General features: G+C 42.7%; 1 protein-coding gene across 2 annotated transcripts in view; it reads right to left on the reverse strand.

Annotated features, from left to right (window-relative positions):
• ACOX2 (acyl-CoA oxidase 2) overlaps positions 1-15,120 on the reverse strand; it is an 89,191-nt gene that overhangs the window by 11,325 nt on the left and 62,746 nt on the right. Inside the window, exons 3-8 of one of the 2 annotated variants that reach the window (XM_040359093.1) lie at positions 8,807-8,958; positions 7,928-8,035; positions 4,813-4,932; positions 4,420-4,535; positions 2,861-3,030; positions 1,121-1,283 (exon numbers count right to left, since the gene is read on the reverse strand). The exons of the other annotated variant lie outside the window; for it this stretch is intronic. Coding sequence (XP_040215027.1) covers positions 1,121-1,283; positions 2,861-3,030; positions 4,420-4,535; positions 4,813-4,932; positions 7,928-8,035; positions 8,807-8,958 — 829 coding nt within the window. The remainder of the gene's footprint in view (positions 1-1,120; positions 1,284-2,860; positions 3,031-4,419; positions 4,536-4,812; positions 4,933-7,927; positions 8,036-8,806; positions 8,959-15,120) is intronic. 2 annotated transcript variants of the gene reach the window in all.

Consider the following 15,120-nt stretch of genomic DNA (forward strand, 5'->3'; position numbering starts at 1 on the left):
CAGATACCTGTGTAATACAGGTATTTGCTCCCACTTTTGGGCATAGATCACCGCAGTGACCTACGCCACGTCCGGCGTCTACTCTGCACCCCCCCCCTGCTGTCTTGTGGGAGACACACAGGTCCCAGAAGACAGGAGGGACCAGTGGGATCGTGCATTGCGAGTCGCGCATTCGCAGTAGGGAACCAGGAAGTGAAGCCGCAAAGCTTCACTTCCTTATTCCCTTACCGGAGATGGTGGCGGCAGCACCCGAGAGCCAAGGGACAGATCAGCTTCGGGTGCCGATATTGCGGGCGCCCTGGACAGGTAAGTGTCCATATTTTTAAAGTCAGAAGCTGCAGTTGTAGCTGCTGACTGTTAATATTTTTTTTTCCGGCGGAACTTCGCTTTAAAATAATAAAATGTCAATGTTACCAATAACATTTTTATATGCTCTAGAGATCTATGAAATAACATCAGTTAATTGGATCAATAACATACTGTAGTAGTTGCAAAATTACATTAAAGTGGAACTCCACCCAAAAGGGGAAGCGTCGCTTGTTTGCCTCCACCCCCCCCTCCCTCCACTGACACATTTGGCACCTTTCGAGGAGGGGGGGGGGAAGTCAAACTTCCGTCTGAGTTCACTGCAAAAGAAGTGGGAGTGGGTACCTGTCAAAATCAGATACCTGTTCCCACTTCTGTCTGACTTTGCCGTGGCAAACTCAGCTAAAGGATCGCCCCCCTCGTCCTTCCTCTGCCGCCAGGCCATTCACAATGCACAGCGCACTTCGCACAGTAGGGAACCGCCTGCCGCAGCAGCACTTTGCTCAGGTGGAGACACAGCTGGATACGTGGACAGGTAATTGTCCGAATAATAAAGTAAAAATATTTAAAACATTTTCTGTAGGAGCCTGGAGCTCCACTTTAAAGTTTCCTTCAACTATACATTTTTGCAGTTATCAGAGAATGTTTATCCCTAAATACACTTATGTACTGTTTTGTTTAACATCCTAAAACTATACCTTGGCACATAAATGGGTAGGCACACCTGGCAGCAGCTTTGTGATCTCTGTACATAATCTGAGTCTGGCTGCCATGTAAACGGCCATGTTTAAGAACGGAACAACTATATACTTACCTCTGCTAGAGAGTTAAAATTCCCCATCCTAATCTCTTTAAAGGCCTCATTGTAAAAGGCAGTCGTCTGTATGGCCATAAAATGAATGGAATAACAAGTTGCCAGGAGAGGCAACAACTTTTGTTGCTGGGTTTGGTAATCAAGGATTTTAGCTTCTTGGGCTCTATAACAAAAAAAGTTGGTTAAACATTTTGGAACACTAAACTAAAAACATGGCAACTGAATTATTGGCTGTATTTCCTTCTACTTTGAAGGGCTTATTAGGTTGGCACATGAACCCCCCCCCCCCCCAGTTAGTGAAAACACACATGGGAAAATAAAGCAAGCCCCACACCTTCCCTCATCGCCTGGCGATTTAACCAGTAATACACATCCCCATCCTTGGGGCAGCGTTGTCACTCAAGAACAGGAAATGTGTTAAGAAACGTCCACACAAATACGGCACCTCCCCGGAGCTCTTCCATGTGATCGAGGAGCCGGTATGCGATCCGGCCAGATGGTCCCCAGCCATCTCTGTGTTCCTGGAAGGCCAGAAGCTACATCATTTATGGTTTTGGCAGATGTAAAAAATTAAATTTTATTCTGGAAAGCCGAGATTGATATATATATTTTTTTTTTATCTCATGCTTTCCAGGGTAGAGAAGGTTTTGGATAGATTATAGGCCCCAGAAACCTCATAAAGGAGGACATGTAATTTTTTATTTCTATCACAAGGGATGTTTACACACTAGGGCGACACGACTTCCAGCGCGACTTTCAGAGGCAACTCCGACACGACTTGAGCATGAACCACAGGGCGATCTTGGGCGAATTACAACACGTCTTGAAGTCGTCTCCAGGATGGGAGACTTTCCAGTGGCCAATCAAACAACAATCAGCTCTAGGGGAGGGAGGAGGAGGGAGGGAGAGGTTTGCCTGAGAAATGTATGTTATCTTCCTAGAAAGTCGTTTCAGTTAAGACAGTGATCAGACTTGGATCAGACTTGGAGGGGACTTCCATTGAAATCAATGGGTACAAATCACCTACAAGTCGGATTGAAGTAGTACAGGAACTTCTTTTGAAGTCGGAGCGACTCGAGTCGTGTGTATTAACACCGCTCCCATTCACTTGCATTGTTTTTCTCGACAGCGCGACTTGGGACGATTTCAAGTCGGATCCCAAGTCGCCCCAGTGTGAACCGGCTCTTATTGTGATAAAAATAAAAGTGACCAAAAAAACAACAGGAACAGGGTAAAAAAAATAGAAAGCGCCCCATGCCCTTGTGCTTGCGTGCAGAAGCGAACACATATGTAGACTGTGTCTGCACCACACATGTGAGCCATCTCCGCGAACATTCTAGCGAGAGCAATAATTCTAGCACTAGAGCTCCTCTGTAACTCTGAACTGGTAACCTGTAAAAAAAATAAACGTGGCTTATGGAGATTTTTAGGTACCATAGTTCAGCGCCATTCCACACGAGTGTACAATTTTTAAAGCGTGACATGTACTTGGCGTAACATCGTCTTTTATATATCTAACAAAAAAATATGTCATTGTCATGTTCAAGATACCAGTGGTGAGATGACTTGAGCTTTGTGACATGGTGCATTATCCTGCTGGAAGGAGCCATCAGAAGATGGGTACACTGTAGTCTTAAAGGGATATATGTATATTTTTACATGTAGGAGAGAAATGCTAGAATTGGTCAGGTAGGTTAGTAGTTCATATAGTCCCTGTAAGCAGCATGGTAATGTACAAACCCAGGTTTCAACTCTGATTGACGTCTGACTGCGGAGTACCTCACCGAGATAGTACATGCTTTCTTCAGGGAATCCACAGCGTTACCGGCGATTGAAACCCGTAACCCAACCATGGCGAAGTAATTTAACTTGTCTGACCCATGTTTCACATAGGAGCCATCGGGCAGAACCTGTCAGAGGGATTCAAACAGTATGGTCTATCAGTGTTATGTAAGACAATATTTAACCTCAACTCCAGGTAAACCGTCTAGTACAATGATGAAAAACATATGGCAGTTTTACTTTTACTAGTTTTAGTCCTCGTACACACGACCGAGGAACTCGTCGGAAAAGACACATCGTTTTCCTTGACGAGTTCCTTGTTAGGCTTGTCGAGGAACTCGACAAGCTTGCTTTGCGTACACAGTCAAGACAAGACAAAATCTCCTCATTCTCAAACGCGGTGACGTACAACACAGGGGAAGTTCGATTCCACTGGCATAACCCTTGGGGCTGCTTTTGCTAATCTCATGTTACTGCGTGTTAAGTAAAAGTTTGATACGAGACGATTTGCACTTTTCAGTCTGTTACAGCGTGAAAAATGTGTTATCTCCATTACAAATGCTACTTTTACTCCCGTCTCATACTTTAGTCTGAGCATGTGCGGGTTTCTAAGCATACACACGCTCGAGTTTGTTTCTCGTCAAAAACCAGCCCGACGAGGAAATTGAGACTCCCAACGAGGAAATAGAGAACTTGGGAGCGCCACCTAGCGGCCAGCGTGAGAATGCACCCTAAGATACAACGGCGTAAGAGACTTATGCCAGTCGTATCTTAGGCTAATGTCGGCGTATCTTGCTTTCTGAATACAGAAAGAAGATACGCCGGCGCAGATTTGAATTTACGCGGCGTATCTATGGATACGCCGGCGTAAATTCTCTCTGAATCTACCCCACTGTCTATTACTATGCACAGTTGCACAGATTCTGTGTGTTTCAGTTGTAGAAAATCTTCCCCAGTGTGACCATCATTTTCCGAAAAAATGACCAACAATTTATTACAGATAAGGCACCAAGTGAGTTTAATTACAACCTTAAAGGGGTTGTAAAGGTACATGTTTTTTCACCTTAATCAACATCCGAGCACTAGCGCCCCCCCCCCCCAAGCCACTGTTTACTTACCTCACCCCTTTGAAAGTCTTGCGACGTGAACGCGCTGGCTTCTCAGTCGGCCTCTCGGCTCATTCATTGGTTGATTGAAAGCAGCGCAGCCATTGCCTGGCGCTGCTGTCAATCATATCCAATGATGCGGCACGCCGGGGGGCGGGGCCAAATTATACAGTGAGTTAGTTAGTTAGTGTTACTTTAATCAGCCACAGAACCTGTCTAATGTATATGTGTTTGGGTTTAAAGGGATGATGTGGCAGCCCTATATGCAGTATTTAGGTGTGATGGTCAGATGACTATGAACATTTGGCCCTACAATGTAACCATTTAAATGGAGTAAAGTTCTTAGCAAAAGAGACCCTACTCACAACAGTTTTGATTGCATACAAATAAAACTACTAACACTTTCAGTACCTCAGAGAATCTGCTTAGCATGTTTTCTTTTGGAATACGAATGTTTCTCATCATAAGGTATCCATTGTCAACCTGCTGTAAGCCCATCTTGGGACCAATGTCACCAACGGTTATTCCTGAAAGGAAGGGGCAATGGGTGAATATTTGGAATATATATATATATATATATATATATATATATATATATATATATATATATATATATATATATATATATATATATATTAATTCATACATACAAGAGAGAACCTTATTGATCAAAGTGGTTGAAATATATATATTTTTTTATTTAAAGCACTAGTATATTTGTAGTCCAGCCACCCTGTTTTTTTTTTTTTTTTTTTTCAAATGGTGCCAAAATAAAACTTTGAATCTGAAGATGCAAATTGTTACCTGGGAGTGGAGAGTGATCCTTCAGACTTCGGATGGGAACAATGAAAGGATGCATGCCATAGTTCTTTCCATTGCTACGTAATTGGGCCAGGACAAGAGCGTGAGTGCTGGTCTTTCCTACTGTGCAAGTCATAGAAACATAATAAAACATTACATAACAGAACATATTTCCTTTAATTAGTTTAAACATAATGTAACATTGCATAAGAAAACATATATGCACCAGCTTTTGATTATTATTAATAAATAATAATATACTGTAAAAATGGGAGAAATATTTGCGATAAATAGTCAATAAAAATACCAAGAGATTGAGAAAAAATAGCTGCTGGCACCGGTCAATAGATAAACCAAGCAAATAAATAATGTAAAGAAGTGCAACGCTAACAAACGTATATGAACATGATTCAATAGGGAAATGAACATGATAATAATAAATTCATTAATCAATAACAAAGAAAGTCCAAAAAAATTATCAAGGAAAAAAGTCAATATAAAAAAAAAGTATTAAAGAAGAAATCCAGTATAACGGTCACCACCGTCTACGACCTTCCATCAACCCACGACAGCTTATCCGACACACAGACAAACCAGCAGGCACGATCCATATCCATTTCCCAGAAAATGAGACTGACCGCTCTATTCTCTGCTTCAAAATGTATGAACACTTTTAATGGTTAGCTCTCAAGTTTATATATAGTTTTCAAGGCATGTTTCAGTGATTACAGGAACAATCAAACTCTCCACCCACACATCCCACCCTGGGGGGGCTTCAATACACTTTCAGATGGGCTAATTGCTAAACATTCCAGACATCTCAGCGCCGGTCTATAATTATCATGACCTAATCACTGCACCTGAGAAGTGACATTCCTTCATTAACAGAATTAAAACAAAACACCATCACTCAATGAATTCCCCTCAATCCACATCTTTAGACAGACGGTCTGTCTCCGACAGAAAGGTATTCACCTCTAAACATCAATAGGCTTTAAACAGTGTTATCACACAATGAAAGGCCTTTCAAGAGCCAGCCTCATTTAACATGTCAACAGTCTACACAGAGAGTCATAGAGTCATAGAATAAACCAACACTTTGCAATATCTCCTGCAATATGAGCTATCAGTAATGTCCCCTGTCCTGTAATTTAGGATATAATTTCTCAGTCACCCTATGGCCCTATCGGACATAAGGTGACCCTAGACATAAGACTCCTTGGTGACACCGATACAGGAGTACCCCTCATTCTTCCAAAGTCTCTGTTTGTCATGGGTCATTCCGTTACATCCAGTGTCCCAAATAAATCCAGCAAGCGAAGGGTGAAAAGGGAAAATAAAAGATGCACATAGCAAGGAATCAGCGTCCCCAAGGTCCTCCGTGTGAAACACCTCCAAGGTAAAAAGACAGCTTACCAAAAAGTGTTGTCCTCCAAAACGAATGAAAAAGCCAACAGCACAGTAGGGAAGATTGTTTCCCAGGTATGTCCACGAAGGTACTGTTTTTTTTTGTTTTTTTTTTACTGTTTTGGTCCCAGCTTTTTATATTGACTTTTTTCCTTGATTTATGGACTTTATTTGTTATTGATGAATTTACTTATCATTATCATGTTCATTTCCGTTTGAATCGTGTTCATATATGTTTGATAGCACTACAATTTTTTACATTATTTATTGCTATTTATTGCTTTTGAATCATGTTCATAATAAACAGAAATAATCTTGGTTTTCCTTTTTTTTTTTTTGTTCAATGTTTTTTTATTAAGGTTTCACGTGGTATTACAAGGTACAGTTAAAACTTGTACGTCGTGCAACGACGTCGGGAAACATGTATCAATTAAACGAATCGTGTTCATCAACATAAATCATGAAACTACACATGAGATAAGGACACAGTGGACTTAAAACATACGTTCAGTCCACTCCCCTGGAGCGACACCCCTTATAGGATCATTAGTGTCGCACCAGTGGAGAGGTGATTAATAACAGAGTCCACTACGTCACGTAGTCTTCCCCTAATGGGGGGGTTTTGAAAACGTTAGTTAGACAGAAAAAAGAAAGTAAAACCTTATGTGTCAGTATGAACTTGTATTGCTCGGTCACTTGGTTTTCCTTTTGAGGAGCTATTTATTAAAGCGGAACCAAACCCTCCAAGCCTTTACAGCCAAGGAAGCTGCCATCTTAGCCTCGGTTTGATCTGCTGTTGCCTTGGTCCTGCACATATGATCAGTTATGACACCAAGCACACTAGTTAAAGCGGAGTTCCACCCTAAAGTGGAACTTCCGCTCATCTGATTCCTCCCCCCCTCCAGTGCCACAACTGGCACCTTTTGTGGGGGAAGGGGGGACAGGATACCTATCTTTGACAGGTATTCTTTCCCGCTTCCGGGAGTCCGGGCCACGGCCCTCGACGTCACCGTGGGGCTACCTCCTCCTCCCCAGCCCAATAGGAGAGAGGAGCGTGGCCTTGCGCATGAAGCCGTGAAGCCGAAAGGCTACACTGCCGGGTTTCCTTTGCCCGCAATGGTGGCGGCAGCACCCGATAGTTGATGGAAACATCAGCTGCGGTGCCGACATCGAAGGACTCCAGGACAAGTAAGTGTCCTATTATTAAAAGCCAGCAGCTGCAGTATGTGTAGCTGCTGGCTTTTAATTTTAATTTTTTTGGGCCGGAACACCGCTTTAACTGTAAGGGTTAATTTGCACCAGCAGAAAAACGCTGTGTTTAGCTATGTTTAAATGCATATTTTTGTGCATGAAAGAAAGATTATGCATAACATATGCATCTAAAGTACAGATCTATGCATGCAAAATCTGTAGCTGTGTCCTATGTTTTTTTGTGTGTGACTAAACGCAGCGCACATTTTCGGATGTAGACTGTGTGTATGAGTTCATTGACTACTATAGTGCTGCATTTAGATGTGTACAAAACTATCTGCTATACACATCTAAAATGCAGCATTTTTTCTGGCCAAGTGAATGAGCCCTAAATGCGCACAAACGTGCACGAACATGAGTACTTTAGATGCGTATTTTACTCAGGATCCTGTAGCTCTGCAAGAACCTTCATTCCCATAAGTCACCACAAGCAGTAAAACAGTATAAAGCGTATACTTACACCCTCCTGGCCACCATTTTGTTGCTGTAATAGTTGGAGTGTCAATGATAAATTCCTGGGTTGTGGGATCAAAGGTGGAAGTTGTTTCTAAACCTCGAAGATAAGTGCCTGAAACAGATTAACAAGCTAGGTGAATGAACATGGATCTTTGGCTTTTAACACCCATATGCTTGACAACTATTTCCATGTTTACTTAAAGCGTAACTCCACTTTTGCTGAGAAAAAAAAAAAAAAAACATTCCCCTCTGGGGGATCTCTGTACATTGCAAGGAATATAACAAACTTTGTTGCACATTCCTACCTTTTGTTGTTCTGAAGAAATCCCTGTGTGTTCCTCTGTACCGAGTTGGTCTAATGGGAGTGGTTTCATAATTAATTGTCAGGTGTGCAGCTGCAGGGCACCAATGAGGAAATCTGCTGCTAAATTGTTATTAGTTTATAAAACAGCAGAAAAATAACAATTAAATGGAGAATAAGGAGTTAAGGGGAGTTCCACCCAAAAGTGGAACTGCCACTTGTTGTACTCCTCCCCCCAATCCGGGGCCACATTTGGCACCTTTTGGGAGGAGGGGGGGCAGGATACCTGTCTTTCACAGGTATCGCGATCCCTCTTCTGGGAGCCTCAGCCGCGGGTATTGACGTCACCACCGGGCTTCCTCCTTCTCCCTACTCCGCTGGGTCAGTAGGAGAGAAAAGCAGAGCTTCACACATGCGCAGTAGGGTTCCCGGCGTTCACTGCCGTGTTCCCTTACTCGCAATGGAGGTGGCATTCACCCGACAGCTAATGGAAACATATATTAATCAGATATTTTCCTGAGAGACAAATACAGAATTATTATGATAAAACATTACGCAAGTAATTAATCTGTAGTAACATACCATGTCCCAGCTCAGTCTGAGCGTAGGTTCCTAAGATTTGATAGTTGTTGGCAAGTGGCAGCCACTTGGCGATTTGCTCATCTGTACCCAGTGCAGTGAGAGATTGTGTAAAGACGCCATGAGTTTTAAGAGAAAACTCATCGCTGAGTGCCCTGGAAGAAGAAAACCAGTGTAAGTAGCCAAGTTCTTGGAGAATTGTCTGAAATGTGGAAAAGGATAATATTTGCAGTTATAGCATTTATTTAAATACTGCACTCAGACAGATGACAGTGTGAAACCCACGAGCGGCCAACAAACCCACCATCTGGCTCTTGCCAGCGAAAGAGGAGACTGGGAATTTTTGTAACAAATTTTCGGACAAATATTATTTTCAAAAAGCTACTAGTGTATGTCCATCTTAACCCCATAAGCAGACCTCTCGTATGTTGCTGGCAATAGATTAGATGGTCATCTAAAGGCCATTGTTGAAAAAAATCAGTAAGGTCGAACATGTAGGCACATTAACCACTCGTCTACCACGGTACATTTATAAATGGCATTGTAGACAAGTGGTTAAATCGATCTTGATAACGGCTTTAAGAGCTTTCCGACATATGTGTTTCAGGCAGCTCTAGAGCGCTCACTGATGGGGCTCTCAAAGGCCTTGTTGGCCACCTTGTGATAGAAATAAGGAGGGCGGGGGGTATAAAAATAAAATATAATACATTTTATTTTTAAAGCATCCCCCATCACCCCTATACACACCCCTTTGTCACGGTCAGGTTCAGAGACCAGTAACTATAGCAGTAGAGAAGCGACAAGCAGGATTAGTGCACAAGCAGATTACCCTGGCAGATGACATAGGCTTACCCAAGGTGTGGGGTCCAAGCAGTAACCAGTATTCATCATGTCTCCCAATGGAGGAGATTGATTTTGCTGTGTGCTAGTACCAGGTCATGGTGCTTAGGATCACCTCACCAGAAGATGAGCAAGGTGTGGTCCAGTAGCAGATATAGCAGGTATAGATCAAACAGGCTCATGATCGGACCATGGTGAGGAGGGGGATAGAGGTCTTACAGACTAATGGAAGGTGATGAACCTGCATAAAAACATGGTCAATCCTAATAGGTAAAGTCGCAATCTGTAGGGTGGAGATCCCTCCAGACATCTATCAAGCCAAAGGATTGTAAAACTGCACACATTTGCACACACTGCACACATGCGCCGGGTCATGAGAGGGAGTAGCCCCTTGAGCATATTGTCTGTCCAAGACCAAGTTAAGGGCATTGTTGGAGTCACCCATCAAAAGCCCTTCCGATGCTGGGAGACCATTTTACAGAGAGGATTAAAAAAAAAAACGATGCTGGAATCTATTAGGTGCGTAGTAGGAGACAATAGTTTCATATTGGTTCCATAGAGCCCTCTGCAGAAGTAAATACCAATCTGTAGGGTCTGCAAATTCCAGCGCACACGTAAAAGGAAGGTTGCGTTTGAACGCAATCAAAAACACCACTATGTGGCCGAGGCAGTATAAAATAATGGACAATGCAGGGAGAGAAAACATGATAAATATATAGGCCCGGATTCACGTAGCACTTACGCCGACGTATCTACAGATACGCCGCATAAGTGTCAATGTGCGCCGTCGTATCTATGCGCCGTGCCCATAGAACTAGATACGCCTGAAAATAGGCTTCCTCCGACTGACGTAACTTTCCTAAGCCGGCGTATCTTGGGCGCATATTTACACTGGCCGCCTCATTGCAAATATGCAAATGAGGGAGATACGCCGATTCACAAACGTACTTGCGCCCGTCGCAGAAATATACGCCGTTAACGTAAGGCGTACGTCCGGCGTAAAGTTATTCCACCTAAAGGAGGCGCATCCCATGCAAAGGTATGGACCACGGAACAGCCGTTGTATTTTACGTAGTTTACGTAGGACTACGTGAATAGGGCTGGGCGTAGGTTACGTTCAGTGATTCGACGTATCTTAGGCATTCGTTCCGACGCGATTCTGAGCATGTGCACTGGGAAGCGTCTACGGGACGGCGCATGCGCCGTTCGTTCGGCCCATCATTTGCATGGGGTCATGGTTCATTTAAATGGATCACGCCCACCGTCCACCTACTTTGAATTAGGCGGGCCTATGCCGAATAATTTACATTACGCTGGCGCAACGTAGGGAGCAAGTGCTTTGTGAATACTTTGCTTGCCTCTCTGTGTTACGTCGGCATAGCGCATATGAGATGCGCTACGCCGGCAGAAAGATGCGCCGATCTACCTGAATCCGGGCCATAGATTTTAGGGCGGAGTGGGCTACATTTGCTTAGGGAGGTGTGGAAAAAGGGTAAGGAAACTTTATTTACTTTAAAATCTGTCATGAGATAATCTTGAAGGCTGCTAATGCAGACCATTCCTTTTGAAAAAAGTTGGTTGCCAGGCCATCATGCTGATGCTCTGGCTTCTATACTAAATTGTGTGACTGACCTAAAACAATTATAAAGATAAGGAATGACACGTGTTCCTTATTTACAATATGCATGTCTTGGACCAATGGCCAAATATGTGTTGATGCAAGACGCAGCCAAGGACCACCACATTTATGTGACTGACCTAAAATCACAGACTCAGTACTAGGCCTTCTTAATGTTTGAAGAAAGAAATAGGCTTTTTTTTTGCCCACAGCTATAACCAAAATCTTTTTCATTCTTCTGTACAGTTCTGATTTGTAGATGCCGATTCGCGTGCCTGGCGGCCGCGATGTCCGCCAGGTACCCGTGATCGGCCGTTACACAGCTAAGGACGTGGATCTGTGTGTGTAAACACACAGATCCATGTCCTGTCAGGAATAGGAGACCGATGGTGTGTCCCTTGTACATAGGGACACAGATTGGTCACCTCCCCCAGTCAGTCAACTCCCCCCACAGCAAGAATCACTCCTAGGGAACACATTTAACCCCTTCCTCGCCCCCTAGTGTTAACCCCTTCCCTGCCAGTCAAATTCATACAGTAATCAGTGCATAAAATCCCAAAAATGTATCAAAAAAGTGTCCGATGTGTCCGCCATAATATCACTATATCTGCTACTGGACCACACCTTGCTCATCTCCTGGTGAGGTGATCCTAATTCTATCCCCTATTTTGTAGGCGCTGTAACTTTTGCGCAAACCAATCACTATACGCTTATTGCGATTTTTTTTACCAAAAATATGTAGAAGAATACGTATCTAAACTGAGATTTTTTTTTTTTTTTTTAAATGGGATATTTATTATAGCAAAAAGTAAAAAATGTAGTTTTTTTCAAAATTGTCGCTCTTTTTTTGTTTATAGCGCAAAAAAAAACAAAAAACGCAGAGGTGATCAAATACCACCAAAACAAAGCTCTATTTGTGGGGGAAAAAAAGGATGTCAATTTCGTTTGGGAGCCACATCGCACGACCACGCAATTTTCATTTAAAGCGTGGCAGTGCCGAAAGCTGAAATTTTGCCTGGGCAGGAAGGGGGTATATGTGCCCAGTAAGCAAGTGGTTAAAAGTAGACTGAAGCCAATGAAAGAGCCTGTGAATTTTTTATTTATGCTGTTCTACCCTCACATTTGCCATCCACGTGAAATCCTGTTTCTGCCCCAGGATGAAAGTTAAATATATTAAAAACACAATGGCCCTTTCCATTGATCAGCCGCAGATTCTCATTATAAACGGATAATGATTCTTCTAATACCTGTGGGGTGAACGCCTATGACTAAATTGTATTTTATGAAGAATTAAAAATAATTCTCACATTTTAATACAGTAATTAATCGCCTTAAGGAGTTCTTTGTTAAGGAGTCAATAAAAACATAATGATTTGGGATGGAGGCACATGCGCACTGGCATTATGCTTCTTTCAGTCTTAGTGGTTTATTTACTAAAAGACAATCGACTGTTCACTTTGCAAAGGAAGTTGCACTTTGCAAGACATTTAACCCCGGAGCTTAGTGAAAAAAGTAAGCTATGCTGCTTTCCATCAGTGTTAGGCCTCGTAGACACGACCGAGTTTCTCGGCAAAAACCAGCAAGAAACTTGCCGTTTTGTTTTTTTTGCTGAGGAAACCGGTTGTGTGTACATTTTTCGACGAGGAAACGGCCGAGGAACTCAACGAGCCAAAAAGAGAGTATGTCTTCTTTTCCTCGAAGGAATGGAGAAAATTGGCTTGTCGAGTTCGACAGCCTAACAAGGAACTCGACGAGCAAAACGATGTGTTTCGCCCGTCGAGTTCCTCGGCCGTGTGTACGAGGCTTCACAGTACCTCTCATCTCGATCCTTCAACGTTAAAGTGAGATTCTTCATTTGTTGAATATCTGCAATTCTTGCTAAACACTGTACTTTTGATGGGGGGGCTTTCACACTTCCACAGAACAGGGATGCATGCCTTTGCTGCCACCAGCAGATGTCTCAATAGGGAATTTTTATATTTCTCCAATGACATAGGGATATCCAACAGCAAATATACAGTCGGATTCTCTCCCAACGATACTCCTGTTAACAATTCAATTATTTCTGCTACCACTCTCCAGAATTCCTTTATTCTCGCACATTCTTAGAAAATATGCATTATAGACCCTTCTAGTTCCTTACATCTCCAGCAAATTTCTGATATTTTTATTTAAAATTTTTATTTTTTTTAGGTTGGGGGTGCGCGCTATACGCGGGTGCGCGCAATACCCAGATAAATACGGTAATTAGTAAATAGAGTCCACCTGTGTGTAATTTAATCTTTAGTATAAATCAGCTGTTGTGAACAAACAGCGTCATGAAGGCCAAGGAACACACCAGACAGGAATCCATTAGGTTTGTAGTAGGAGACAATAGTTTCATCCTGGTCCCATAGAGTCCCCTGCAGAAGCAAATACTTCTAGATTAGTGTCCTCTTAAAAGTAGACTGATATTTATTTTTAATGCTGTTCTACCCTCACATTTGCCATCCACGTGAAATCCTGTTTCTGCCCCAGGATGAAAATTAAATATATTAAAAACACAGTGGCCCTTTCCATTGATCAGCCGCAGATTCTCATTATAAACGGATAAAGGATTCTTCTAATACCTGTGAGGTGAACGCCTATGACTAAATTGTATTTTATGAAGAAATAAGAATACGGTAATTCTCACATTCTAATCGCCCTAAGGCAGTGCATGACAAATTTGGAATCTAGGAGCCAGCTTAAAAAGTTAGGAGCCAGGACCGCGCCCCGTCCCGCCGAGCTCACGCGCAGAAACGAACGCATACATGAGTAGTGCCCGCATATGAAAATGGTGTTCAAACCACACATGTGAGCGATCGCCACGATTGGTAGAGTGAGAGCAATAATTCTAGCCCTAGACCTCCTCTGTAACTCAAAACATGCAACCTGTAGAATCTTTTAAATGTCGCCTATTGAGATTTTAAAGAGCTATTCCACGAGCAGGCGCAATTTTGAAGCCTAACATGTTGGGTATCAATTTACTCAGCGTAACATTATCTTTCACAATATAGTTAACTTTACTGTTGTCTTATTTTTTTATTAAATAAAGTATATTTTTTCCCAAAAAAGTGCGCTTGTAAGACCGCTGCGCAAATCCGGTGCGACAGAAAGTATTGCAACGACCGCCATTTTATTCTCTAGGGTGTTAGAATAAAAAAATATATTTAATGTTTGGGGGCTCCAATTAGAGGGAAGGAGATGGCAGTGAAAACAAACAGGGGAAGATTCATTAGCATTACTGGTTGTCTTGTTATACCAACGCCCACCACAAGATTGCACCAGATCACAGAAGGAAGCATAGGCAGCAGAAGGCCGCAAATCCGCAGCCTCAATTACCGGCCGACGTAATCTCGCGGCGGGGAAGTTGGGGGCGCACGGAGACACAGGATACCCAGGCGCCAGGTCGCTAATTTTATCCGCAATTGCGACCTGGCGCCCAGGGTTTGTCGAACCCTGCCCTAAGGAGTTCTTTGTTAAGTAGTCAATAAAAACATAATGATTTGGGATGGAAGCACATGCGCACTGGCATTATGCTTCTTTCAGTCTTCGTGGTTTATAGACAATAGACTGTTCACTTTGCAAGACATTTAACCCCGGAGCTTAGTGAATAAGGTGAAGCTCTGTTGCTTTCCATCATCCAATCATTTACAAGCAAAAACATTTTTTTTTATATTCCTTGTACGTGATTGAGTATTCTTTGCAAAGTAAAACTTTACAACCATATTTACCAAGCTCTGGGGCAAATTCTCCTGCAAAGTACAACTTCCATTACACCGTGAACAGCCTATTTGCCTTTAGTAAATCATCCCCTCAGACCTCTCCTGTTAGGGAA

This window comes from Rana temporaria, chromosome 7 (assembly GCF_905171775.1).
Source record: "Rana temporaria chromosome 7, aRanTem1.1, whole genome shotgun sequence".
Lineage (NCBI taxonomy): Eukaryota > Metazoa > Chordata > Amphibia > Anura > Ranidae > Rana > Rana temporaria.